Source organism: Cetorhinus maximus, chromosome 11 (assembly GCF_964194155.1).
Source record: "Cetorhinus maximus chromosome 11, sCetMax3.hap1.1, whole genome shotgun sequence".
Classification (NCBI taxonomy): domain Eukaryota; kingdom Metazoa; phylum Chordata; class Chondrichthyes; order Lamniformes; family Cetorhinidae; genus Cetorhinus; species Cetorhinus maximus.
In genome coordinates, this window is record NC_135889.1 from 46,760,481 (window position 1) to 46,787,319 (window position 26,839).

At 46.1% G+C, this 26,839-nt stretch overlaps 1 protein-coding gene across 1 annotated transcript in view; it reads right to left on the reverse strand.

Moving 5' to 3' along the window:
• Positions 1–26,839, reverse strand: part of LOC144686200 (uncharacterized) — a 188,138-nt gene that overhangs the window by 134,405 nt on the left and 26,894 nt on the right. Inside the window, exons 2-4 of the mRNA XM_078551296.1 lie at positions 10,190–10,389; positions 7,103–7,138; positions 6,309–6,380 (exon numbers count right to left, since the gene is read on the reverse strand). Coding sequence (XP_078407422.1) covers positions 6,309–6,380; positions 7,103–7,138; positions 10,190–10,389 — 308 coding nt within the window. The remainder of the gene's footprint in view (positions 1–6,308; positions 6,381–7,102; positions 7,139–10,189; positions 10,390–26,839) is intronic.

Below are 26,839 nucleotides of genomic sequence, written 5' to 3' on the forward strand. Positions count from 1 at the left end.
CTGTGAAAATGCTCCTGAATTGGAGATGCAGTGGAAGCCCTAATAGTCTCTCGATTGCAGAAGGATGATGGCGACATGTAGTGAGGACACTCCATAGATCTTCACATAGCCTCTGAGAATATCTGACTCCTGTCTGGCTGAGGGCAGCTCACTTTTGATCTGTGATCAGGGTCATATCATGAAGACGCAGCTGTGAAACTTTAAATGCACCTGATCCTTTGTTCACCTTCAGCACCTGAGCCCTTCAGGAGCACAGTGTCATTGGTCACAGGTGCTGAAGAGATGGGGGCCAGCCCCACTTTAAAGGTGCTGAGAGCACACAGAGAGAATGAGGGAACTCTGTGACGCCTGCCCATGATATTCTGGCAACAATGACCAGCACCATCGAGGTGCAGGTATCAGTAATGTCTCCAGGAAGTGTGATTCCTGACTATCACTTCGGTGTTAAGGCTGCACAAAGCACAGGGAAGAGGCCCTGGACTGAGACACCTGCCTTTATCTTGTGTAGAAAGGTTTCACATCTGAGTGACACAAACACTGCTCATCAGAACAAGGAGCCATAGGCAGGGAGACATTCTTGGGAGTTTATTGACATTAGTGAACATTATGTACAAGTCATTAACACCTGTGCCCAGACTGTCCATGTCAGCTATGGCTCAGTTCATAGCACCCTCGCCTTTGAGTCAGACGGTTGTGGGTTCATGTCCCACTCCCGGAAACCAAGAACTGTGAATGTACTCGAAAGAGTTACATGCGATCTGTTGATAACTCGAAAGAGTTACATCTCCTTTGGTCCCCTACAATCGTAAAATGTGTAGGTCCACAGACTCCCAAGACACCTGCTCTTTTTGCGGTCTTGTGGAGTCCGTGGACCATGTTTACATAGGGTGTCATAGGCTGCACTCCCTTTTTAGTTATTTAAAAAACCTTCTGTTGCTGTTTTGTTTGCACTTCAGTCCCACGCTCCTGATCTATGGACACCCAGTGCGGAAGGGGGTCGGGAAGGAGGAGGACCTCCTCGTGAACCTGCTCCTGGGCCTGGCCAAGTTGGCCATCAACAGGTCCAGGCAGCGGGCGATCGAGGGGGGAATCCCGCCCGATTGTTTGTCCCTCTTCCGCGGCTACGTTCACGGCCGGGTGTCCCTGGAAAGGGAGCACGCGGTGTCTGCCGGCACCATCGAGGCCTTCCGTGCCCGGTGGGCGCCGCGGGGACTGGGGTGTTTTGTTGACCCCTTTAATCACATTTTGGTTTAATGTTTGTAAGTTTCCTTTAAACTTTGTCCTTGGTTTTACAGCTGACCTGAATTAGGGTCTGTGCTTGATTTCTCCCTTGTTATTGTTAATTTAGTTAATTGTTTTAACTCTACAAGAGTTACATCTCCTTTGGTCCCCTACAATCGTAAAATGTGTAGGTTCACGGACTCCCAAGACACCTGCTCTTTTTGCCGTCTTGTGGAGTCCGTGGACCATGTTTACATAGGGTGTTGTATGCTGCACTCCCTTTTTAGTTATTTAAAAAACCTTCTGTTGCTGTTTTGTTTGCACTTCAGTCCCACGCTCCTGATCTACGGACCACCCGGTGCGGAAGGGGGTCAGGAAGGAGGAGGACCTCCTTGTGAACCTGCTCCTGGGCCTGGCCAGGTTGGCCATTAACAAGTCCAGGCAGCGGGCGATCGATGGGGGAGTCCCGCCCGATTGTTTGTCCCTCTTCCGCGGCTACGTTCGTGGCCGGGTGTCCCTGGAGAGGGAGCACGCGGTGTCTGCTGGCACTCTCGAGGCCTTCCGTGCCCGGTGGGCGCTGCGGGGACTGGGGTGTTTTGTTGACCCCTTTAATAACATTTTGGTTTAATGTTTGTAAGTTTCTTTTAAACTTTGTCCTTGGTTTTACAGCTGACCTGAATTAGGGGCTGTGCTTGATTTATCCCTTGTTATTGTTAATTTAGTTAATTGTTTTAACTCGAAAAGAGTTACATCTCCTTTGGGACAAAAGACTGCACTGGGTCGCTGCTGAGGCTCTGAGTCTCCCGCTAAGGGAGGGCGGTCAGGCACTGGTGTGCCTACATACCCAGGTGGCGACTTTCCGCCTTCAGGCCCTGCAGCGATACCTTTACGTTGAGCCCCCTCCGAGATGGTGCATCCTGGTGACGTATTTCTTCCGCCAGGTGCACGGCCTGAATTATGAGGTGCAGCTCCTGTTAATAGACCTGAGAGGCCTTCGTGGCTCCTTGCAGGCGTTGCCCGTCTTTTACCAGGACCTGATCAAAGTCTGGAACGTGGTCACCTCGCAACGCAGCTCTCCCCCGTCAGGAGTAGCGGCTATCGTCAGAGAGCTGCTGCTCAGGAATCCGCCCCTCCAACCCTTTCGGTGGCTGGCGGAGAGGAGAGCTGTGGCCGCTGGGGTGACCAGGATCGGGGACATGCTGGGTGGCGGAGGAGTGAGCTGGATGCTCCCACAGGAGTTGGCGCGTCGCGCATCCGGCTCGCGGCCGATGCCATTCAAGGCCTCAGGACGGTCGTGCTCGGACCCGAAGTCATACTGGGCCTTGAGGTGGCCCAGGTGCGCAGTGGTCTTTCATCTGAGCGTACCCCTGTTCGGACGGAATTCCACATTGGCCCCAAGCCCCGAACCCTCCCTCGGGAGCCGGTGCCCCATAATATGAGCCGCCTCGGGGAAATGCCCTCCGTGTCCTTTAGCATGGTGCGGAGGGGTTTCCTGTACGGGCTGCTGCAGCACACCTTTCACTTCCTTGCCCTCGCCCGCTGCCCGGACATGCCCTGGCGTGCCTCGTTGCCGTCCAGTGGCGGAGGTCCCTGTTGGGAGGCCCTCTACGGAGGTGTCCTCCTGCTTTCCATCGGGGACCTGGGGTGGAGGGTGTTGCATGCAGCAGTCCCACACAATCATAGGATGTGTCGGTTCATGGACTCCCAAGATACCTGCCCTTTTTGTGGTCTTGTGGTGTCCGTGGACCATGTCTATATTAATTGTTGTAGGCTGCGCTCCCTTTTCAGTTATTTAAAAAACCTTTTATTGCTGTTTTGTTTGCATTTCAGTCCCACGCTCCTGATCTACGGACACCCGGTGCGGAGGGGAGGCCGGGAGGGAGGAGGACCTCCTCGTGAACCTGCTCCTGGGCCTGGCCAAGTTGGCCATTAACAGGTCCAGGCAGCGGGCGATCGAGGGGGTCGTCCCACCCGACTGTCTGCCTCTCTTCCGCGGCTACGTTCGCGGCCGGGTGTCCCTGGAAAGGGAGCACGCGGTGTCTGCCAGCACTGTCGAGGCCTTCCATGCCCGGTGGGCACCGTGGGGTCTGGGGTGTTTTATCGACCCCCTTAATCACATTTTGATTTGATGTTTGTAAATTTTGTTTAAACTTTGTCCTTGGTTTTACAGCTAACCTGACTTCGGGGCTGTGTTTTATTTTATCCCTCATTTGGATTATTTGGTTGGCTTTAAAAGAGCTACATCTTCTTAGCCTTCCTAACCCTGCCGCTACGTCTTGGTGCTCCCTGGACATCCACAGCAGAGGTGGAGGCGGCCTGCTGACTGTGACACCCTGTCTGTGATGGCTTTGGTGGGCGTCCTCTGGAGGGCTGAGACTTGGAGGGCCCCGGCCTGCTTTCTGGGCCCTGTGTATGACAGTGGCATCCTCCTCAGCTGGAGCTGCTGAGGTCACAGGAAGTGGGGATACGGACAGGCTGGACACTCCTGGAGACACCTGGATGGATGGCCCCAGGGGCTACACCTGCTCATCCTCCTCCCTATGGGCGCTCAAGGGCCCCATGTTGACTCCTTGAGGAGAAGGGGTAGCTGGAGTGAGATTGAGCTACCCTGCACTCCTCTGACGCACACACTGCTAGAGGCTAACTATGGTGTCAGTGATGGAGTTAAGCCCATGCAGCAGTGCAGGAGTGACGTCCTGGACCAAGATCTCCATGCCAGCCGCCATCCTACCAGTGTTAACTTCGGTGCGTTGGCATGCCAGCACTATCGTCTCAGAGTGAAGGTGGATGGACTCCTCCATTGCGCCTTGCAATCTGAGGAGTGCAGTGGACATCCCTTCCTGATGTCCCCGAGCTTGCCTTTGCAGCCCCATCAACTGTGACATGACCGAGTCCAGAGGCTCATCATCTGACTCGGACTCAGCAAATCTCTCGCCTGCAGAAGTCCGTTGAGTGCCTGGAACCTGGGAAGTCCCTGCCGCCACCTGCTGTGGGTCAGACAGTGCGATCTGCCACCAGATTGTGATCCTGAGGCTACTTTAAAGCTAGGTCCCACCGACGTGTGTGTGTCTGCACTGGTGGAGGGTGTGGGTGAGCGCTGTGTTGGATCTTCAAGGAGGGTTTCAGCAAATTCCTCTCCTGAGCTTCTCTCAGGGCTTGATTGGAAGCCCTGGGTTGTGGACTCCCTTGGCAGTTTCCCAGATTTGCCTGTGAAAGCAAGGAGAGATAATTAGTGCATGGCAGTGGCCTGTGAAAGAGGACACATCACTCACAGCATGGTTATCTGATGGATGTTGCACTACTGGATCCTCACTTGGTAGAGCACCACTGACCTCACCTTCAGCATAGGGACGGTCCAGATCCTCCCTGGCCAGCTGGATGGCTCTGTTTTCAAAGTCCATGAGGACCTTGATTTCAGGTATTCCTCCACCAGTCTGTGACCTCTCCCTCTTGTTGTGTTCCAGCTTGTCCTGCATGAATAGAGATGGAGACAGTGTAAACGGGACACCTGCCAGGCCAGGTGATAAGTATGCCTGGCTTGTGTGGGTAGTGAGTGGTCCCATGGACGGGATGAGGACAATGAAGGTGTGTGTGAGAGAGTGAATGGTGATGTCCCTCGAACTGACAGTGAGTGAGGGCCCTGTGGATGTGTGATGGGTTTGTGAGTGTGTGAGTTGAGAGTGATGAGAAGAGTGACTTACCCTAGTGGAACGGAGGAGATCATTCATGCTCTTGCGGCACTGGGCGGTTGGCCTCTTTTCAGGGTGCTGGCACTGACCACCGCTGCCACTACCTCCCAAACTGGATTAGTGCTGTTGCTGCCCATCCTGCAGCCAGAGCTGGGGTAGAAAACATCATGGCAAGCCTCCACTGCATCCAAAAGGCACTCGAGGGACACATCATTGAAACTGGGGCTGCAGTCTTTTTACATTTCAGGGCCATGTCTTCTTTACAGCAGTTGTGCACTGGAAGCACTGAGAGGTGTGCGTGCAGCTGCATTTTAAATATGGCGCCTGGCGTGATGAAGCAGCGTGGGTGATGGCATGAGGGCGAATAAGAGCCACTGAAACAGTATGTTTCCTGGGAATACATAATTAATACACTGAGTTTGGGACAATACGCCCGCTACCACACTTAGTGCAAACCTGGGATGATTCCACCCACAGAGTCTACTGAGTGCTCAGAGATAGTGGCAAAAATAAATCCAGATTGAAATCAGAGAGAGGTCACATAATCCAGACAGGGGTCACATAAACCAGAGAGAGGTCACATAATCCAGCTTGAGTGTAAAAAGATACTAGATTTGAACTGACATCAGGGAGAGACTGCCACAGGGGCAATAGCCTTACTATCTCTTTCTTTGAAACCCCCTTCATCAATACTAAGTTGTTTGTGATTTGAAAACCCACCAGAAGACCTCATTGCTGAAAACCAAGAGTTCTTAGAGGAGGGTTCCAAATCCACTCCATTGTCTCCAAGAGAAAAAAGAACCCACCAGCCACGCCTGTTCCAGTGAGAAACCTAAGTACCAGCACTTACAGTGGAAATTACTCTTCAGATGTAAACAAGCATCTGGGAAATCCATAAATATTCTTTTTTCTGACTTTACTTTTTATTTGGCCAAGTTTGAACTCCTGATGCTCTGCAGAGTTTTATTTTCTTGCATGCTTGGGGCTGGTGTTGTGTGTGTTGTTTTTGTATTAGTGGGTAGTTGGACATATCTGTGCATTTTAAACCTCTTGTTAATAACTTATGCATTTTTAACTGTGCGTGTTTTAGCTATCATAATAATTCTTTACATGTTAACTTAAAGAACCTAGCTGGTTTATTTCTTACACCGAGCTGTACAAAGCTAAGCACATACTGAATGAGTTGGCAGTATCACGTCTTTTTGAAAATTTAAATGCTGTTACAACCAACCCAGGAGTGGGACAAAGAGAGGTGTCAGTTCACACCTCCTAACCTGGCCACCACCACCTAAAAAGATGAATTTTATAATGAATATCTTTGACCATCTGATTAATTAGATATATTTGAAGTAGCATAAGTCCAAACCCAAATCATATGCCAAGGGATGGTTAACTTACCCCATAACCGGGTGGTCCAGGTGGTCCTGGTGGACCAGGAGAGCCATTGAATCCAGGACGACCAGGTGGACCCTAATGAGAAACAATACAAGAACGTCTTCTGTCAAAGATTACAAACTGAAATGCAGCCTATAATGCTCAGATGCTCCTTTCTTCTTTGCAAATTGCAAGAGGATTTCATAAAATTAATTGAACGGTCTGATTCAATTCCTGGAGGGATGGATTCATGGTATTGGTTTAATGAATGTGTTTTCTTTTGAAATAACATTTCCTTTAAAAAAAATGATAACAATTGAATTCCTTAAGAAAATATGGAAAACTTCTTTGTGCAATGATTAGACTCTACAATTATGTAGAGAGAGGATGAGCTTGACAAGATTTGAACTGGTTCCTTTACTAAGCCTCATGTGCTAAGTTGATTAGTTTTACACAGTGCATTTGTATGTTTGCTAAATTTATAACCACCTGCAAGAAAATCATACAATATTAACCCATTAGCGTTGGGAAGAAATTGATTATATGAGCAATCATGCTTGATAAAATGCCACCGTGATAATATTGTTTGGCAGTTCAGAGCTACAGGAATAGCACAAACAATAACGAATTTATTTAGGCATTATATTAGAATAAAGCTGCATACATGAAAATATGCTTTTAAACTTGCTGTTACACAATAAAGATTGAATTGGGGATGACAGGGTCTTGCTCTTCTCATTTCTATCAGCGTAAACTGCTAAAACATGAAGTAACTCAAAAGCTGTTCAATTATTTTGAATCAAAAGGTTTAGACTTACTGGGTCCCCTTTAGGTCCTTGGACTTTATCACCATTCTGTAATGAAATAAGTACACATTTTACCATCGAAAAATAATGGGGGATTGTAAGAAAGGTACTACATTAATCGTGGGAGATTTTAATTTTCATATAGATTGGACGTATCAAATTGGCAAAGGTAGCCTGGAGGATGAGTTCATAGGATGGTATTCAGGACAGTTTCTTAAAGCAATACATTCTGGAACCAATCAGAGAATGGGTTATTTTACACCAGATGATGTGTAATGAGATGAGATTAATAAAAGACCTCATAATATAGGATGCTCTATGTAAGAGCAATCATAACATAATAGAATTTCACATTCAGTTTGAGGATGAGAAATTTGTGTCTGAAGCTAGTGGCTTAAACTAAAATAAAGGCAATTATAGGGGTATGAAGACAGAGTTGGCTAAAGTGGTGGAGGAAAATAGGTCAAAACCTAAAATGATAGAGAAGCAGTGGCAGACATTTAAGGAGATATAACATAACTCTCAAAAAAATATTTTCCATTGAGAAAGAAAGTCTCTATGGGAATGATACACCATCTGTGACTAACTAAGAAAGTTAAGGATGGTATAAACTTGAAAGAAATGGGTGTATACTACTGCAAAATAATAAAAACTTCTAAAAGTTTATAAAATGGAAAAGAGTAGTAACAGTGAATGCTGGTCCCTTAAGAGGGTGAGATTGTGGAATTAATAATGGGAAAGAAGGACATGACAGAGACTTTGAACAAGTATTTTATATCTGTCTTCATAGTAGAAGACACACAGAATATCCCAAAAATGGTAGAAAAGCAGGGGGCAAAAGGGAGAGAGGAACTTAAAACAATCACAGTCACTAGAGAGAAAATACTAGGAAAACTAATGGGACTAAAGTCTGAGAAGTTCCCTGGACCTGATAGCCTGCATCCTTGAGTCTTAAAGGAAGTGGCTGCAGAGATAGTGGATTCATTGGTTGCAATGTTCCAAAATTTCCTTGCTTCAAGAAAGGTCCCAGCAGATTGGAAAGCAGCAAATCTAACACCCATAATCAAGAAAGGAGGGAGACAGATTGCAGGACACTATAATAAATACAAACAGAAAATGCTGGAAAAACTCAGCAGGTCTGACAGCATCTGTGGAGAGAAAAACAGAGCGAATGTTTCGATTCCCTATGGCTCTTCAGAGCTCTGAAGAAGAGTCATGTGGGCTCGAAACAGTTATTCTGTTTCTCTCTCCACAGATGCTGTCAGACCTACTGAGTTTTTCCAGCATTTTCTGTTTTTATTTCAGATTTCCGGCATCCACAATATTTTGCTTCTATCTTAATGCAGGAAGCTATAGGCCAGTATGTCTAACACGTGTTATTGGGAAAATGCTAGAATTCATTATTAACAAGGTAGCAGCAGGGCATTTAGAAAATCATAATATAATCAGGCGGAGTCAACATAGGGCAGACTTTTACAGGTTTGCAGGCTGGGAGCCTGTAAATATTCCCAGGTGGTCTTCCTGCCACCCTCCCCTGATCTGTCCACCATTTTATGTAGGGCGGTCAATGCCTAGACCAGCCCACCCACCATCACTCCAATTGAGGCCCTTCGGAGGCCCACATTTCCATTGATAATTTGAAGGCAGACTATTGGGTCCAAAGATGAAGCTCTTACCCTAAGCATCTAAGGTGATGCACAGTTAATACTGATAAACATGTAACAAACACCACTCTGTGGATGTGCATCACTATTTTTATTGAAAAGACAAATTTGATTGGCCAAACATTGAATATTGTAGACTTCTTTGTCCAAATTTGCTTGGCTTTGACCAATTAATTCAGTGCCCAACTCTAAAGGATAGCTGTTATAAGCAACCCTGATATTTGAAAGTAAGAATTTAATTAGTTTTGTGTGGTTCAAGCTGACTGTTCTTTCAAAGAAATAGATTTAAAATAATGAATCTGCAAAAAAACACACACATTAAGAAAAAGGGATTAAAATACCTTTCATTTCAATGACACAACAAAAGAGGGAGGAATTGCTGTGGTGATTCTCTCTCTCATCCAGTTTATCTTTGGAGAAAGAGCCGCAGGAAACCTGATAAAATGGCATAAACTTCACAAAGCCATGTTATGCTGTTTTTCTGGGATCTCTGCAGCTCTTTACTGAAGTTATGGTGGACAAGCAAGAGAAACTCCATGAAAATTCATCCTCTGATACATCAGTTGCCTCAAACAATAATGTGCTTTCCTCAACTACTAAAAGTAAATTAATATTCAAGCCTTATGCTTATCATCTAAATTTTCTAACCCAGTTTATGAGGTGTACAAATTAAGAAATTAAGTTAAATTCAGCCAGCAATATTCTAATAAGTTACTTCTACCTTTTGTCAATATGTGTAGCTAAAAGGTTTCTGCCTAGACATTCATGTTGAGTGTGTGGGGGCGGGTGCAGGGGGGTGGGGGGGGAGGTGTGGGTGCTGGTGCAGGTATTGATCCCTGCATCGGAACAGTGAGGATCAAAGCACTCCCGATATTGGACATGGGCCCTAGGTTTACATGGAGCCAATGGGCGGGATTTTCCGCACCCACCTGGCGCCGGGATCTTTCGGTCCTGCCGCAAGCCAATGGACTTCTAGCTGCGGCGCCGCCTCACCTGTGGAAGGTCCCGCCCACAAAAGGGCTGGAAAATCCTGGCCAATGAGTTGCCGAGAGCAACCTGTCATTTCCTGACGAACAACAAATGAAGATCGGACAGCTGCTGGCAAATCAATATTGCAGTGGAGGCTTCAAACAGTCATTAAACCTTCATTTGCAAATGCGAAGGATTTTAGGTATGTGCCATGTCTACAATTGTATGGCCTTTACAATATGAAGGACAGATTATTATAAGCATACACTTCTTGCCTGCCCTATTGGTAGCCCAGGAGGTCATTTGGTGCCTTAGGAACATGTGCCGCATAGTCAAATTCTTAGGTCTACATTACTGAATATATTCATATGAATTATAATTTACTCATTTTAACCCACAGTAAATGACATTAATATTTTAAGCTTGACATCAAAAGGAAATGGCAATTAATACATCAGATTCTTACAGTGGGAATGACTGGAGGAGGGGTTGGACATATAGCACAGCATTCTCCAAAGGGAATCACAGCATCATCGCATTCTACCAAGTCACATATTATATCATCACAGAGGATGTTTCCACTATTACAAACACAGATTTCGCAGGGCACAGGTTTCCAAACATCTTGGTCATCATATTCCATCCCATCCTGAATGCATTGGATATCTATAAAGGAAACACGGAAGCATTAAACTCAGAACACTACAGGAAGATTAGACAGAGGGAATCATATAACATTCAGGATCAGTGGCTGGAGATCCACAATTATTGCATAGAGGAACATCTGGAAATTTACAATTATTGTACAGATAAATCTGTGTAAATCTCGGGTAGCACTGTTAATCAAGGATGGCATTTGTGCAATAGTTAGAGATGACTTTGGTTCAGGAGATCAGAATGTAGAGTCGGTTTGGGTTGAGTTGAGGAATCGTAGGGGAAAGATGTCACTAGTGGGAGTGGTCTACAGGCCCCCTAACAGTAACCACAATGTAGGATAGAGTATACAAGAAGAAATATTGGGTGCTTGTGACACCAATATTGTGACACCAAAACGGACAGCAATAATCATGGATGACTTTAATCTACATATAAACTGGAAAAATCAGATTGACAGTGATAGCCTGGATGAAGAGTTTATAGAATGCTTTCAAGATATTGGGAAAAATGTTTAGCTCAGTAGGCGGGCACGTGCCCAACCCGTTCGAGTGTAAAATGACACATATGGCGTCGGGCAAGCGTTCTGACATCAATGTGCAGTCGCACGATATTTCATTTGGCGGGCGCGCGCCGGAGTCGGCAGCACGCCCGCTGACAATTAAAAGGCCTGTTAAGGCCATCAAATTAATCAATTAAGTTGAATTTTTCGCTGCCCATCCAACCTTACAGTTGGCGAGCAGGCAAAAAGGCCAAGTGGAAGGGAAGTGGTACTGAGCAAACGGATGGAGCTGCGGGCTGACAAGTCTCCAGGTCCCGATGGACTTCATCCTAGGGCCTTAAAAGAGATGGCTAATGAGGTAGTAGATGCATTGGTGTTCATTTTCCTAAATTCTGGAAAGGTTCCATCTGACTGGAAAGGAGCAAATATAATTCCTCCATTCAAGAAGGGAGGGAGGCAGAAAACAGGAAACTATAGGCCAATTAGTTTGATGTCTGTCATGGGGAAGGTGTTAGAGTTGATCATTGAAGAGGTTATAGCTGGGCACTTAGAAAAACTTAAGATAATCAGGAAGAGTCAGCATGGTTTTGTGAAAGGGAAGTCATGTTTAACCAATTTATTGGAGTTCCTTGAATGAGTAACATGTGCTGTGGATATAGGGGGACCTGTAGACAAACTGTACTTGGATTTCCAGAAGGCATTTGATATGGTGTCTCATCAAAGGTTATTGCGGAAAATAAAAGCTCATGTGAAGGGGTAACATATTAGTCTGGATAGAGGATTGGCTGACTGGCAGAAAACAGAGAGTATGCATAAATGGGTCTTTGTCTGATTGGCTAGATATGATGAGTGGGGTCCCACTGGGGTCTGTGCTGGGGCCTCAACTTTTTACAATTTACATCAATGACTCAGATGTGGGGAACAAATGTTTGGTAGCTAAATTTGCAGATGACACAAATATAGATAGGAAAGTATGATGTGAAGAAGACATAAGCAGTTTGCAGACGGATATAGATAATTAAGTGAGTGGGCAAAAATCTGGCAAATGGAGTATAATGTGGAAAAATGTGAAGTTGTTCACTTTGGCAGGAAGAATAAAAAAAGCAGAGTGTTACTTAAATGGAGAATGACTGCAGAATTCATAGGTGCAGAGGGATCTATGTGTTCTCATGCATGAGTCACAAAAAGTTAGAATGCAGGTACAGCATTTAACCAAGAAGGCTAATGAAATGCTATCCTTTACTTTGAAAGGAATGGAACATAAAAGTAAGGATGCCCTGTTTCAGTTATACAGGACATTGGTGAGACCGCATCTCGAATAACATGTGCAGTTTTGCTCTCCTTATTTAAGAAGGATGTAAATGCATTGGAAGTGGTTCAGAGGAGGTTTACTAGATTGATACCTGGAATGAGCTGGTTGCCTTATGAGGATAGGTTGGGCACACTGGGCCTGTTTGCACTAGAGTTTAGAAGAGTGAGGGGTGACTTGGTTGAAGTATACTTGATCCTGAATTGTTTTTACAATGTGGATGGAAAGGATGTTTCCTCTTGTGGGCGAGCCCAGAACAAGGGGGCATTGTTTTAAAATTAGGGATCGCCTAATTTTTTCTCAGAGGGTTGTGCGACTTTGAAACTCTCTGCCTCAGAAGGCGGTGGAAGCAGGATCACGGAATATTTTTAAGGCAGAGGTCGATAGATTCTTAAACAAAAACAAAAAGTGCTGGGAAAACTCAGCATCTGTGGAGAAAAAGACAGAACTAACGTTTTGAGTCCGTATGACTCTTTAGTCATACCGACTCGAAATGTTATCTCTGTTTTTCTCTCCACAGGTGCTATCAGACCTGCTGAGTTTTTCCAGCATTTTTTGTTTTTGTTTCAGATTTCCAGCATCTGCAGTATTTTGCTTTTATCGTAGATAGATTCTTGTTAGGCAGGGGAATCAAAGGTTATTGGGGGTAAATGGGAATGTAGAGCTCGAAACACAAACAGATCAGCCATGATCTTGTAGAATGGCGGAGCAGGCTTGAGGGGCCGAATGGCCTATTTCTGCTTCTATTTCATATGAGAGTGCGAATACATGGCAGATGCAGTATAAGTGAAGTTATCCACTTTGGTAGGAAAAACAGAACGGCAGGGTATTAATTAAATGGTGATAGATTGGGAAATGTTGATGTACAAAGGGACCTAGGCATCCTTATACACAAATCGTTGAAAGCAAGCGTGCAGGTGCAGCAAGCAGTTAAGAAGGCAAGTGGTATTTTGGCCTTCATTGTGAGAGGACTTGAGTACAGGAGCAAGGAGTTCTCACTGCAGCTGTACAGAGCCTTGGTGAGACCACACCTGGAGTATTGTGTGCAGTTTTGGTCTCCTTAACTAAGAAAGGATACACTTGTCATAGAGGGAGTGCAGCGAAGGTTCACAAGACTGATCCCTGTGATGGTAGGATTGCCATATGAGGAGAGATTGGGCCGACTAGACCTGTATTCACTGGAGTTTAAAAGGATGAGAGGAGATCCTATTGACATGTATAAAATTCTGACAGGCATGGACAGACTGAATGCAGGGGTGACGTTTCCTATGACTTGGGGGGTTAGAACAAGGAGTCACAATCTCAGGATACGGAGTAGGCCATTTAGGTCTGAGATGAGGAGGAACTTCTTCACTCAGAGGGTGGTGAACCTGTGGCATTCTTTACCACAGAAGGCTGTGGAGGCCCAGTCACTGAATATATTTAAGAAGGAAATAGATTTCTGGACTCTAAAGGCATCAAGGGGTATGGGGAGAGCGTGGGAGTTTGGCGTTGAGATAGACAATCCGCCATGATCATATTGAATGGCAGAACAGGCTCGAGGGGCCGAATGACCTACTCCTGCTTCCATTTTCTATATTTGTATATTTCTATGAATACAGTTCATTGCTCTGTACAAGCAGGAGTAAATATAAATAATCTACTAAACAGCAGAATTATAGAGACACAAAGCTGCATGTTGTGACCTGGCCCCAGGTCCTGCAATTGGGATCAGAAGTGTTGTTACTTGACCAGGGATCAACGCATTCTTGCCCTATGCATTCTTTCAGCAGCTGGCCAATTATGAATCGGTAGGTGTGCGAGCTGTCCACTAAGGGAACAGAGGCAGGCAGAGGCATGGTGGCATGAGGTGACGCTAGGGCAGGTGCTGGTGCCATATTTAAAGAGCTACCAGCACTCAGTGCCCTGGGGACTTCTGCTGAAGGAAAGTAAGTCAGTAGAGGGAATAGCAGAAGGGAGATCCCCATGGCTCAGCGATGCCTCCCTGCGCATTCCCCTCCAGGCTCCAAGGGAAAGACAGGCTCCTCTTTCCCAGGGACATTAGGAGGAGGCCAGCCTGACTGTCCAAGCAAGCCTGGACAGAGGAATTCAGCGACCATGGCATCAGCCACAGAGCCTGGGTTCAGTGCTGCAGGCGTATAAATAACCTTTTAATCATTCTGCCAAGAGGAGTACTTTTTTCCCTTTGGGACTTGTATGTGGCATACAAATGGGTGTGTTTGGTAAAGAGGGATCGATCACCCAGTCAATGGTAATGGTGTCAGGAAACATCGTGTCCTGCCAGAAACATGGCTGCATCTCAGTGACAGAAACCCGCCTCTCATTGCTGACACCCTCCCACAGGGTCCCTCAGGAGTAGCAGCATGCACTCAATCATGGATGGCTGGGCTGTGGTCATGGGATACATAGAGCTCAAAACACAGAATAGTTTGAAGGACGCAATGACAAGCACACATCCCTTTAATCTAATTGTCATCTCATGAAGGTCAGGGTCAGGCAGAAGAACAGATAACTGCAGTGACAGGGGACAGCCACCCATCTCAGAAGAGGAGGAGGGGCTCTCAGGGGGTGCACTGTCACTTCATTCATGTGCACCCTCCATCAGTGAAAAAAGTTCCTCGTCGGTGGGTGTCCATTCGCGAATAGATTCGGGGTCACAAGTTGGTGAGCACACCACAGACATGCCCGAGCAGCTGACAGCCAAGGCCATTGACAGTCGCAGGTCTATGGGAGGCCAGGACCATGCTGAGCCTGAGCTGATAAGGTGTCTCGGGAGTCATTAGCAAGTCAGAAAAATGCTGGAACTGCAGCTTGATGTAAGGGGGCATATGGCAGACATTCCAGAGGCTCTATGTACCCAAGCAGGGACAATGGAGGAGTCCATTCATGCCTAGAGTGCTGCCTTAACTCTGGTATTTGCATTTGGCTTCCTGCATCTAGAGACTGGCGACGATCATGGAGAGCCAGATTGAACAAGTCGCTCAGCAGATACGAGCAGATCTGCATCGCCTTGCCCATGAACAATATGCAGCAGTGGACAGGCGAGAGGGGGATGGGATACCTGGAATCTTCACAGGTCCTCGTCCTTCCCAAGTCAGCAAGTGTGCTTTACTAGGGATGAGGAGTGGCTGACTTCAGCCATCCTCTCAGGGCACTCCTTGTGTGGACAGGACCTCTTCAGCCACTCTGCCAGTAATACCCATGCCTCAAGTAGCTGTGGTGAAAGAGGAGGTTCCTGCAACTGCGCAGGAGTCCTTCAGCATGCTGGGATTCTCCTGGCTTCAGGCAGCCAGAGGACAGGCACCAAGGCCATCCCAAACCACAGGGAAGCAAGGTCAGCAGCCTGCCTCCACCTCGGCTGCATGTGCAGGGGGAGTACCACATAGGAGCAGGAATATGAGATTTAAGAAAAGCACCTAGCTGCATTTGGAGGTCACAGGTGAAGAGAATGTCAAAATGTGAAGCCTAGCATTAATTGTTCCATTTAGTAAAAGTCCCAAATCCAATGACTCTTGGTGCGGTACCACACATACTTACAAGCCCTCTTGAAAAGGGCATCTTGGTGCATCGGTGAGTTACAGGCTGTGGGTTCTGACCCATAACTCCAGTGGATCCTTGGAAAGACTGGAGGTGTAGAGGTCCAATGCCACAGTGACCTTCAGTGCCACTGATGTTGGGTGACTATCACCTCCCATGGGGCTCAGCATGCCACACAGACCAGTGACACCTCCCTGGAGAGGCGCAGTCTTCGGAGATACTGCTGCTGGGACAACTGCAGGTGGTTGACCCTAGGATGGTAGAGCCCTTCTGGAGGGTAGTATCTTCTGCACACAGGAGGCTTTTTATGTGCCTTTCAGTGCCCTTCTCCTGTGTCCCCGCCCCAAGCCAGGCCCTCCTGTTGGCCCTGAGGTTAATGACCTTCCGTTGCCTGTGGCTGGCTCTCCCTCCCTCGCTACTGCTGTTCCTCCTCAGCAGGATCCCCAAGGACTGGGTGAATGAGACACATGACAGAGTGCCAGTGCCCAGATGGGACTCTGGCGGCATGTGTCCACAGTGCTGGTACCATTTCCACCCACACCCCCAACTCACCCTCCAGCTTTGTTTGCTTCTGCCCTTGCTGCCCCACCCTCACTGCAGCGCAACACTGGCTCTCTCAATGGGTGCCAGGGAAAACCAGGGCCAGGATATTGAGGTTGGTGAGCAGGGGGCAGGACATCGGCGGAATCCCCAACATCACCGCGTGTCATTTCAACTTACAGGTCGGTGGGGGCGCAGCCAAGACAGCTGAGCGCCCGCCAACCTGTCAACAGCCTATTGAGGCCATTTAAAAACTAATTGAAGTAATCAATGGACCTGCCCGTCCAACCTTAGGGTTGGTGAGCAGGCTGGGAGCCCTGGCGGGCTTCAGCAAAAGCATGTAAAATCATCCATGGGCGGGATGAGGTTTCATGAGGGTTTTTAAAAAATTTAACAAAAGTTTGAATAAAAGTGATGGACATGTCCCAACTCATGTGACAGTGTCATTTGAGGAGACATGTCAGGGAAATTTTATTTTTGTCCATTGACCATTTTTGAATTTGGCGCCGATCTCCCTGAGGCAGCACTTAGCCTCAGGGAGATGAGTGCGCTCTTTCGTGCGCATGCGTGATTAGAGTGTACTCTCGGCTTAGGGTGCACTCTCAGCTTAGGGAATCACCCCCCCTGGCTGCACAGGGAGTGCATAGCGCTTCCTAGCAGATGGGGGGGCCGATCAGAGGCGTGCCTGCACATGCCCGCTCCTGCACTTCCCTCCCCGCCGACAGGGGGAAAATTCTTCCCCAGCAGTGAGCTCCTTCTTCCCTGCCATCTCCTTTTTCCAGGTGAGGCACTGATGCCAGTGGTTCCCTTGCACCCTTTGCAAAATTCAAACCCTCCCCAATTGGTCTATTAATTTTGCTTAATTACCTTCCCCTACATTCAAGCACAATGTCCTCCTGCCATGTCAGCTGCCGCTGGAAATATTCGGCAGCACCGTAGTGGATATCTTCCATCTTGATATTTCACCCCCTCCTGCCTTCAAACCCACCTCCAAAGGGCCCAGAAAATTCAGCCCATAATTTAAAAATATCAACTTTTAATATAGTAGACACGTGTAATTATGGTATCAAATGTTTGATGGCTAAACTCAGTTGCCAGAGACATCAAGAGGATATGCAGCGGAAATACATTACAGCATGTTTTTTTCCCCAATCCACTACCCCAGGATTTTGGTGGCTTCCACAAGCCAGTGGAACTGGACCCGTGGCCAAAGCAGACACAGTCCTGGCAACAGCATTGCAATGAGAAGGAGGGAGACATTCCTGTACTCTTGCCATGTTTCCTTTTGGTTTTCTGTACTGGGTGTCTAACTTTGTGAATAGTGTTAAACACTGTGAAATATCCTTATTCCAGACTGAAGGAAAATCATCAAATTCACTGAAAAGGAAAAAAGCAACAGGAAGCTGGTTCCAACCTGTCCACATCCAGACTTTACTGAGGCAGGTCAAGGGGAGGGCAGCCAAGCTGTTCCCAAGTGGTGCGTTGGTTTCTTAAATATGTTAAAGGGGCAGCAAGTGTCAGAGTTAACCTGCTCTGACCAGCTTTCCTAGGCCTCAGGAAAACCAATGGCTGCAGCAGGGTGAGAACAGCCTTGGAGTGAGGGCAAGTGTATTTGCAGCACTGCATGTGGGCCAAAAGAAACAGGAGTGCTTCCTTTCAGCCCTGTAGCTCCCCACCATCAGACCCTCACTTCACACAAACCCCACCCAAGGGATCGGACCCAACAGGGATCAGACCCTCCCTCAGAGTTGGGGATTGGCCAACCCCAGTATTGGGCCCTAACCCAGGATCAGACAATCCATCCCCTGTATTGTGGATTGGCACATCCTGGGGTGAGGAATCAGAACACCCACCATCCCCCCACACTGTCTTAGATCACATTTAAATCAAACCCACCCAGTGTCAAGAATCAGACCCCTCCACCAACTTGAGGTCAGATCCATCCCCTGGGGTCAGGGATTGAAGTTAGTCCCTCCTGTGGTCTCCTCCCCTTGTTTTCCCTCCCAACTGGAAGCCAAGCCTATCAACCAGACTCAAAAACAGAAAATGCTGGAAAAACTCAGCAGGTCTGACAGCATCTGTGGCGAGAGGAACAGATTTGATGTTTCAAGTCCGTATGACTCTTCTTCAGAGCTAGGTCATTCCGACTGTCCTCCAAGTGGGGAATCTGTCATTGTAAAAGATGTACAATGGAAAGTTAAAACTCTGTATTCATTCAGGGAGTTACTGGCCCCTCTCGGCTCTTCCCAATGTTAAATTCTCCTCATAGTCTCTGTGAATGAATCTTTAAAACGTTCTTGGCTGAGTGGGTAGTACGCTTGCCTCCTAGAACGTAAGTACATAGCAAATAGAAAGTGGAGTAAACCATATAACCCCTCATGCCTGCTCTGCCATTCAATTGGACCATGGCTGATCTTCTGCCTCAGTTCCACTTTCCCATCTCTTCCCACATCTCTTGATTCCCTGAGAGGGAAAAATCTGCCATTTTCAGTCCTAAATATATTCAACGATGTAGCATTCATAACCTTCCTAGAGAATTCCAAAGACTAACAGCTGTCTGAGTAAAGAAATTTCTCCTCACCTCAGTCCTAAATGATTAAGCCCTTATCCTGAGGCTATGAACCATGTTCTAGATTCCCCAGTCAGAGAAAACACCTCATTGTTTGCGATTTGGCCCGGATTTTCTTTGCTTGCCGGTGTTGGGCGCTTTTCGTGGCGAGCGGACAATATGGCACGATTGGTTTCACGATGGTGTGAAACCAGTTTGCGGGCTGCTCAGCCTGCTGATGGCGGGTCACGTTTCCCACCATCAGACATTGGGAACCTCATTGTAATATATCAGCATACCTTTATTAGGCCAGCCCGCCGGAATCATCCCCATGCTTCTCGCACATTGGCAGGAAAACACGCCGACGTGTTTCACAACAGCACATAAGCAATGTGCACCTGGCGGACTGCACTTCACTCTGGACTTCATGGTTGGTTTGCCCACCTTGCTTCGGGCAGCACTCGCAGTCATCAATGCCAGGCTTCACAGACAGCACCACATCACTTTTAGTGGGGAGCTCACGGGCGGGTCTCTACCTACCAGATCAGCCATATGTGGGTGGCTTTTCAATGACTGTAGGGCTAGGGCTTGCTTGGGGAAGGGGGAGAAGTGGCCTCAGGCAAGGGAAGAGGCTGCACGACGAGGGCTGTGCTGGGGAAGGGGGTTATCCCAGGCTATGTGTGTGGGGATATATGTTGATCTGTGCAAGTGGCCTCAAGATGGTGAGGGCTGAGGAGGCAGTCTCCAAAGGAGATGAGGCCAGGTGGACATGTGAGGGTATGTGTGTGAGAATGGGTGGTGATGTCCCTTGAGCTTGCAGTGAGTGAGATGCCAGTGAATGTGTGACGGGCGTGAGTGTGTGAATTTAGAGTGATGAGATAGTTGCCTTACCCTGGCTGCGTGGATGACATCATTCATCCTCTATCTGCATTGGATGACCAACCTCCTTTGTGCAGCATTGGCACTGACCACCGCTGCCATTCCCTACCAGGCTATCATGGTAATTCTGCTACCCCTCCTGCACCCAGAGCAGAGTTAGAGGACATCACAGCATGCCTCCACGGTGTGCAAAAGGGCTGCAGTCTTCTTGCCTTTCAGGACCATGTCTACTTTGCTGCAGCCCTGGCTGGAAGCACTGAGTGCAGCTGTACTTTAAATATGGTGCCTGGTGTGGTGGGTGAATGACAGCCCGCCCACCATGGAAACGGCGTGTTTCCTGGGAATGCATAAGTAATGCGGCGGGTTTGGGATGATATGGCGTGAAAACCCGCCATCATGGCCAACGTGTAAAACATTGTTTTGCCTGCCCGCTACCGCACTTAGTGCAAATCTGGGGCAATTCCGCCCTCTGTTCTACATCGTTAAATTCTCATGATGGACCTCAGGTGTCTTTCGTGGAAGCATACCAGAGTTTTGATTTGGTGCCTGTAGCACACCCAGAACTTTGTGCTGTACAGCAGGGAGGTAAGGACAATAACCTGGTGGAGTTTAATAAGTCTTTAGCTTAATGCTATGCTGCTTCCAGACATGATCATGGAGTTGGCCATAGGCAAACCCTGCTTTCTAGATGTTTGCACAGATATCTTCATGAATAGTGGCATCCATAGTGAACACACTGCCAAGGCGTGTGAAATCTTTCTAAAACCTTGAGACCGGTGCCATCAATGGCTATGTCTGGTGTTTCATAGCATGTGCCCAGTGCTGGCTGAAACACCACCCAGCTCTTGGAAATACTGATTTGTAAACCAAAGTTTTTGACAGCATGCAAGAATTTGTTTGCCATAATCTGGATGTCTTCCTCTTTCTGGGAAGTTAGGGCACAGTCATCTGCATACAGAAGCTCTCTAATTACTGTCTTTGTGACTTTGGTGGAAGCTTGCTGTCTGGAGCAATGGCAGGACAAAATCACAAACAAGTGAAGAGGGCACTCAATAGAGTGTATCCCTCTCCCACACTGTTTTAACTCAACATTATTAAAATTATGTAACTCTTCCTTCAGGCTTTGTAACTACAAAGCTGAAAAAATATCCTTTTGTTAAGAGCTTCCATTTCACTGATGGGACTTCAGGATAAACCACATCCAACAACTTGCTCTGAAAACTCTGCTCACATTTTGACAGCTGTAACAAATTCCACCACAGCAGCTGAGACAATCCTTAACAGTTTAGTTGCGTAAGAATGCAATTAGTAAGCACACAAAATTTGGAGTTTATATTTCAATATTGCAATACTTTGGGAAAGCACCATGGGCCAAAGTGCAGGATGTTACTCAGGTTAAAAGTGTACAGAAAATGAAAATGGCGAATCAAATCAAGAAATGATAGTTAGTTGATGCTACTTTATAGTTTTAAAAATATTTAATAGCAGGAGACAACCATTATTGAGCAAGGTAAGAAATCTCACTGTTTTAGGCCATGGTTAGAAATGGAGATGGTATAATGGACTCAATTTCAGAGAAGTGAGCAAGAAGGTCAACTATGACAATACTCCTGGAGCTTTGGAGGAAAATGTCAGGAAAGCACAGAGCAGTAACCACCATTGGAATGTTGATAAAATGGATTAATCCATCTCAGTTTGCACTATGACTGATCTGACAAGTTTGGATCTAGCCAAATGGAGATTTACACAATGTGTATTCAAACAACTAATATGTGCATATGTAACATTTGCCCTCTCTTTGTCTCTGCCCAAACCACTCAAACTCCTGAGAGAGTTAGCCAATCAGAAATATAGACAAATAGACATTAAAATCTCTGAACTTGCTCCCTGGCCTTCCTTACTCCCACACCTTCCTCCAAACACTCTCCCACGTTAATTACACAATGTTTGAAAATGCTTGTTTTCAAAAATCTTACAACCCCCACAAAGAGCACTTTGCAATCTTTAACCCCGATTCCACACCCTCCCAGAATCATGAAGCAAAACATAAATTTTCTTTTCAATTGTCACCCTCACAGTTCTGACCAATTACATGCCACTGAATCTAGCAGTGCACGAAACACCCCATGCAATTGATCATCTGAACATAGCTTTTTATCTGAGAGCCTTCAAACTAGTTCTTTAACATACTTTGATGTTTTTTGAAGTTCAAGTGAAATCAACTTCAGCAGAATGGGCTGTAGTTAATTGCCTGTCCATTATTCACCCCAATCACTATGCCTTCACACTGACTAAAACATTGCATATTCAAAGTGACAGGAAGAAAGTATATGTATTTGACTAATGTCACCAAACCCAAATCGCCAACCTGCTCAATATTTTCAGAGTTGCCTTGTTATTGGTTTAGATCATATCCAATTATTTGTCTTGCACAGTGATCTCAGAGCTTCTCCACACTGTCTGAGGATCCTACTCTTGACCAATATTCCTTGTCATGAAATAACAACTTGTATTTATATAGCATCTTTAATGTAGTAAGATGTCCTTACATGGTTCACAGGAGCATTATCAAACACAATTTGACACCGAACTGCACAAAGAGATATTAGGAGAAGTAACCAAAAGGGTGCTTAAGAAGTGTCTTAAAGGAGGAAAGAGTGGTAGAGGCAGAGAGGTTTTGTGAGTGAATTACTGAGCTCAGGGCTCAGGCACCTGAAGTCATCAATTGTGGAGCGGTGGAAACCAGGAATGCGCAAGACAGCAGAACTGGAGGGACACAGAGATATTGTAGGGCTATAGGGCTCAAGGAGATAACGGATATTCAGAGTGTGGTCTTGCCCTGCTGCAGCAGTAGAGGCTACACGGGAAAGGAATGACTGGTAAGTTGTGGGTAAGGTTGGGTAAGTACTTACTACTTCAATTGCTTATAGTTTAAGGTCTTTTTGTGGTTTATAGTTCATATATTCTGTAGTAATGATGGTCAGGAAAGAAGGGCCCTAGAGTAATTGATTTAAAAGGTTTAATTTAAAGGGATAAGTCATGGCAGAAGAGCTCAAAACCATGGTGTGCTCCTCATGCTCCATGTGGGAAGCCGGGGACATTTCCAGTGCCCGGGACCAGCATATGTGCAGGAAGTGTGTCCAGCTGCAGCTCCTGGAAGCTCGGGTTTCAGACTGGAACGGTGACTTGTGACACTGTGGAGCATCCACGAGTCTGAGTGCATCGTGAATAGCACGTTTAGAGAGGTGGTCACACCGCAGCTGAAGGGACTTGAGGAAGGAAGGGAATGGGTGACCACAAGGCAGTCCAATAGAAACAGACAGGTAGTTCAGGAGTCCCCTGGGGTCCTGCTTGCAAATCGGTGTTCCATTTTGGAGGCTGATGAGGGTGCTGGTTCCTCCAGGGAGTGCAGACAGAGCCAAGCTTCTGGCCCCACAAGCAGCCTGTCTGTACAGGAGGGGAGGAAGAGAGGAAGAGCAATAGTAATTGGGGATTCTATAGTCAGGGGAACAGATAAGTGCTACTGTGGCCGTCAACTTGACTCCAGGATGCTGTGTTGCCTCCCTGGTGCCAGGGTCTGGGATGTCACTGAATGGCTGCAGGGCATCCTGAAGGGGGAGGGTGATAAAGCAGAGGTCATGGTACATGTTGGTACCGATGACATAGGTAGAAAGAGGGATGAGGTCTTGCATCAAGAATTCAGTGAGTTAGGCAGTAGACTAAAAAGCAAGACCTCTTGGGTTGTAATCTCTGGATTACTCCGAGTGCCACGTGCTAGCGAGCTCAGAAATAGGAGAATAGCGCAGGTGAATACGTGGCTTAAGAGTTGGTGCAGGGGGGATGGTTTTAGATTCCTGGATCACTGGGATCATTTCTGGGGAAGGTGGGACCTGTACAAGCGGGACGGTCTACATCTGAACCAGAGTGGGACTAACATCCTTGCGGGCGGGTTTGCTAGTGCTGTTGGGAGGAGCTTAAACTAATTCGGCAGGGGGAGGGGACACAAAATGTTAGCAGAATAGGGACACATCATAATACGGTAAAACAATCAAGTCAGAGGGAGTACAGCTGCATTAAGTTTCAAGGGAGTAAGGCAAGGCTGGATGGTCTCTACTTTAATGCCAGCAGTATTACATGTAAAATGGATTAGTTAAGAGTGAGGATTGACACGTGGAATTGTGATATGGTAACCATCACTGGGACGTGGTTGAGGGAGGGGCAGGATTGGCAGCTCAACATTCCGGGATATAGAATCTTCAGGTGAGACAGGGGAGGGGGTAAAAGAGGAGGAGGCATTGCATTATTAGTTAAAGATTCAGTTACTGCAACAAAGAATAAAAGACAAAGAAAAGAATTTTAAACCTGTAGTGTATCTGGCACCAATGTATGTAAGATGTAGGTAAGTGTGTGCAAAACAACTGCTTCACCTCACCATTGGTGGCCATGCCTTCAACTATCTTTTTTTAAATTTATTCATTCACAGGATGTGGGCATCACTGGCTAGGTCAGTATTTATTGCCCATCCCTAACTGCCCCTGAGAATGTGGTGATGAGCTAGCTACCTCCTTGAAATGCTGCAGTCCATCTGTTGTAGGTACATCCACAGTGCTGTTGGGAGGGAGTTCCAGGGTTTTGAAACAGTGACAGTAAAGGAACAACAATATAGTTCCAAGTTAGAATAGTGTGTGGCTTGAAGGGGAACTTGCAGGTGGTGGTGTTCCCATCCATCTGCTGCTCCTGTCCTTCTCAGTGGTAGTGCTCACAGGTTTGGAAGATGCTGTCAATGAAGCTTTGATGAGTTACCTAGGTCCTAATGTTTGAAACTCCCTCTCTATACTTCTTCCCATTTAAGACCCTTCTTAAAACCTACTTCTTTGCCTATCTTTCAATCGGCTTCTGTAATACCTCCTTTGGTTCAGTATTAATTTTCTATCATATAACATTCTAGTGAAGCACTTGTAGCTGTCCCAATAGTGCTACAACAGGACGATGGCTTGCAGCAATGGATGATTTGGCAAAGCTCCCACTGAAGACCTTGTCCAAGACTGAGGACCAGCAAATAAGTGCAAATAAGAATCATATAACAGTAGGGAAAATTGACAATAGGGCAAACTTACAGGCTTTGTATCAGAATGTGCGTAGCATTCAGAATAAAACTAATGAGTTAACAGCGCAAATAGAGATAAATAGGTATGATTTGGTGGTGATTACTGAGACGTGGTTACAGGGAGAACAGGTTTGGGAGCTGAATATCCAAGGGTACTCAGTGTTTTGTAAGGATAGGCAGGAAGGAAAAGGATGTGGTGTAGCTTTGTTAGTAAAGAAAGAGATCAGTGCTATAGTGAGGAATGATATAGGCACTGGGGAGCAAGACATAGAGTCAGTCTGGGTAGAAATAAGAAATAGCAAGGGAAAGAAGTCCCTGGTGGGGTAATTGATAGATCCCCAAAAAGTAGTTCAGCAGTAGGGCACAGTATAAACCAGGAAATACTGGGAGCATGTAAGAAAGGCACGGCAATAATCATGGGTGATTTTAATATGCATATAGACTGGACTAATCAAATTGGCAAGGGTAGCCTCGAGAGAGAGTTCATAGAATGTATTAGAGATTGTTTCTTGGAGCAATATGTTGTGGAACCAACCAGGGAGCAGGTTATTCTGGATTTGGTTTTGTGTAATGAGATGGGAACAATTAACGATCTCACAGTAAAGGATCCTCTAGGGAAGAATGATCATAGCATGCTAGAATTTCAAGTTTAGTTTGAGAGCGAGAAACTTGAGTTAGTGTTCATTAGTGTTCTGGAGTTAAACAAAGGTAACTACATAAGCATGAGGGCAGATTTGGTCCTAGTGGACTGGGCAGGAAGACTATAAGGTAGGACAGTTGATGAGCAGTGGCCGATATTTAGGGAGATATTCAATTCCTCCCAAGTACAATATATTCCAAACAGGAAGAAAGATGATAAGCGGGAAAAAAAGTATCCATGGCTAAGCAAGGAAGTTAAAGATAACATAAAGGCAAAAACTAAGGCATACCAAATTGCAAAGGTCAGTGGCAGGCTGGAAGATTGTGAAACTTTTAAAAGATCAACAAAAGGTTACTGAAAAAATAATAAAAAGAGCAAAGGTAAATTATGAAAGAAAACTAGCGCAAAATGTAAAAACTGATAGCAAAAGCTTCTACAAGTATATAAAAGGAAAGAGAGTAGCTAAAGTGAATGTTGGTCCCTTGGAGGATGAGACTGGGGAGTTAATAGTGGGGAATGCGGAAATGGCAGAGACACTTAATCAATATTTTGCCTCAGTTTTCACATTGGAGGACACTAGTACCACCCCAATATTTACAGGTAGTGCAGAGGGTATAGAGAAGGAGGAACTTAGAGCAATCACCATCACTGGAGAAAAAGTACTGAGCAAACTATTGGGATTAAAGGATGACAAGTCCCCAGGACCTGATGGCCTACATCCCAGGGTCTTAAAGGAAGTGGCAGCGGAGAGAGTGGATGCATTGGCTATAATATTCCAAAATTTCCTGGATCCTGGAAAGGTTCCAGTAGATTGGAAAAATGCTAATATAATGCCCTTATTCAAAAAGGGGGGTAGGCAGAAAGTAGGAAACTATAGACCAGTTAGTTTAACGTCTGTTGTTGGGAAATTGTTCGAATCCATTATTAAGGAACTAGTAATGAGACATTTGGAAAGTTAAAATGCAATCTATCAGAGCCAGCATGGTTTTATGAAGAGTAAATCATGTTTGACTAATTTGCTAGACTTCTTTGAAGATGTGACAAGCAAAGTGGATAATGGGGATCCTGTAGATGTAGTATATCTGGACTTCCAGAAGGCCTTTGATTAAGTGCTGTGCAAAAGATTAATACACATGATAAGCTCACATGGAGTTAGGGGTAATATATTAGCTTGGATAGAGGATTGGCTAACCAACAGAAAGCAGAGAGTCGGGATAAATGGGTCCTTTTCTGGGTGGCAAGCTGTAACTAGTGGGGTGCCACACGGTTCAATCCTTGGGCCCCAACTATTTACAATCTATATTAATGACTTGGATTCAGGGTAGAGGGTACTATAGCTAAATCTGCAGATGACACCAAAATAGGTGGGAAAGCAAGTTGCAATGAAGAAATAAGAAAAT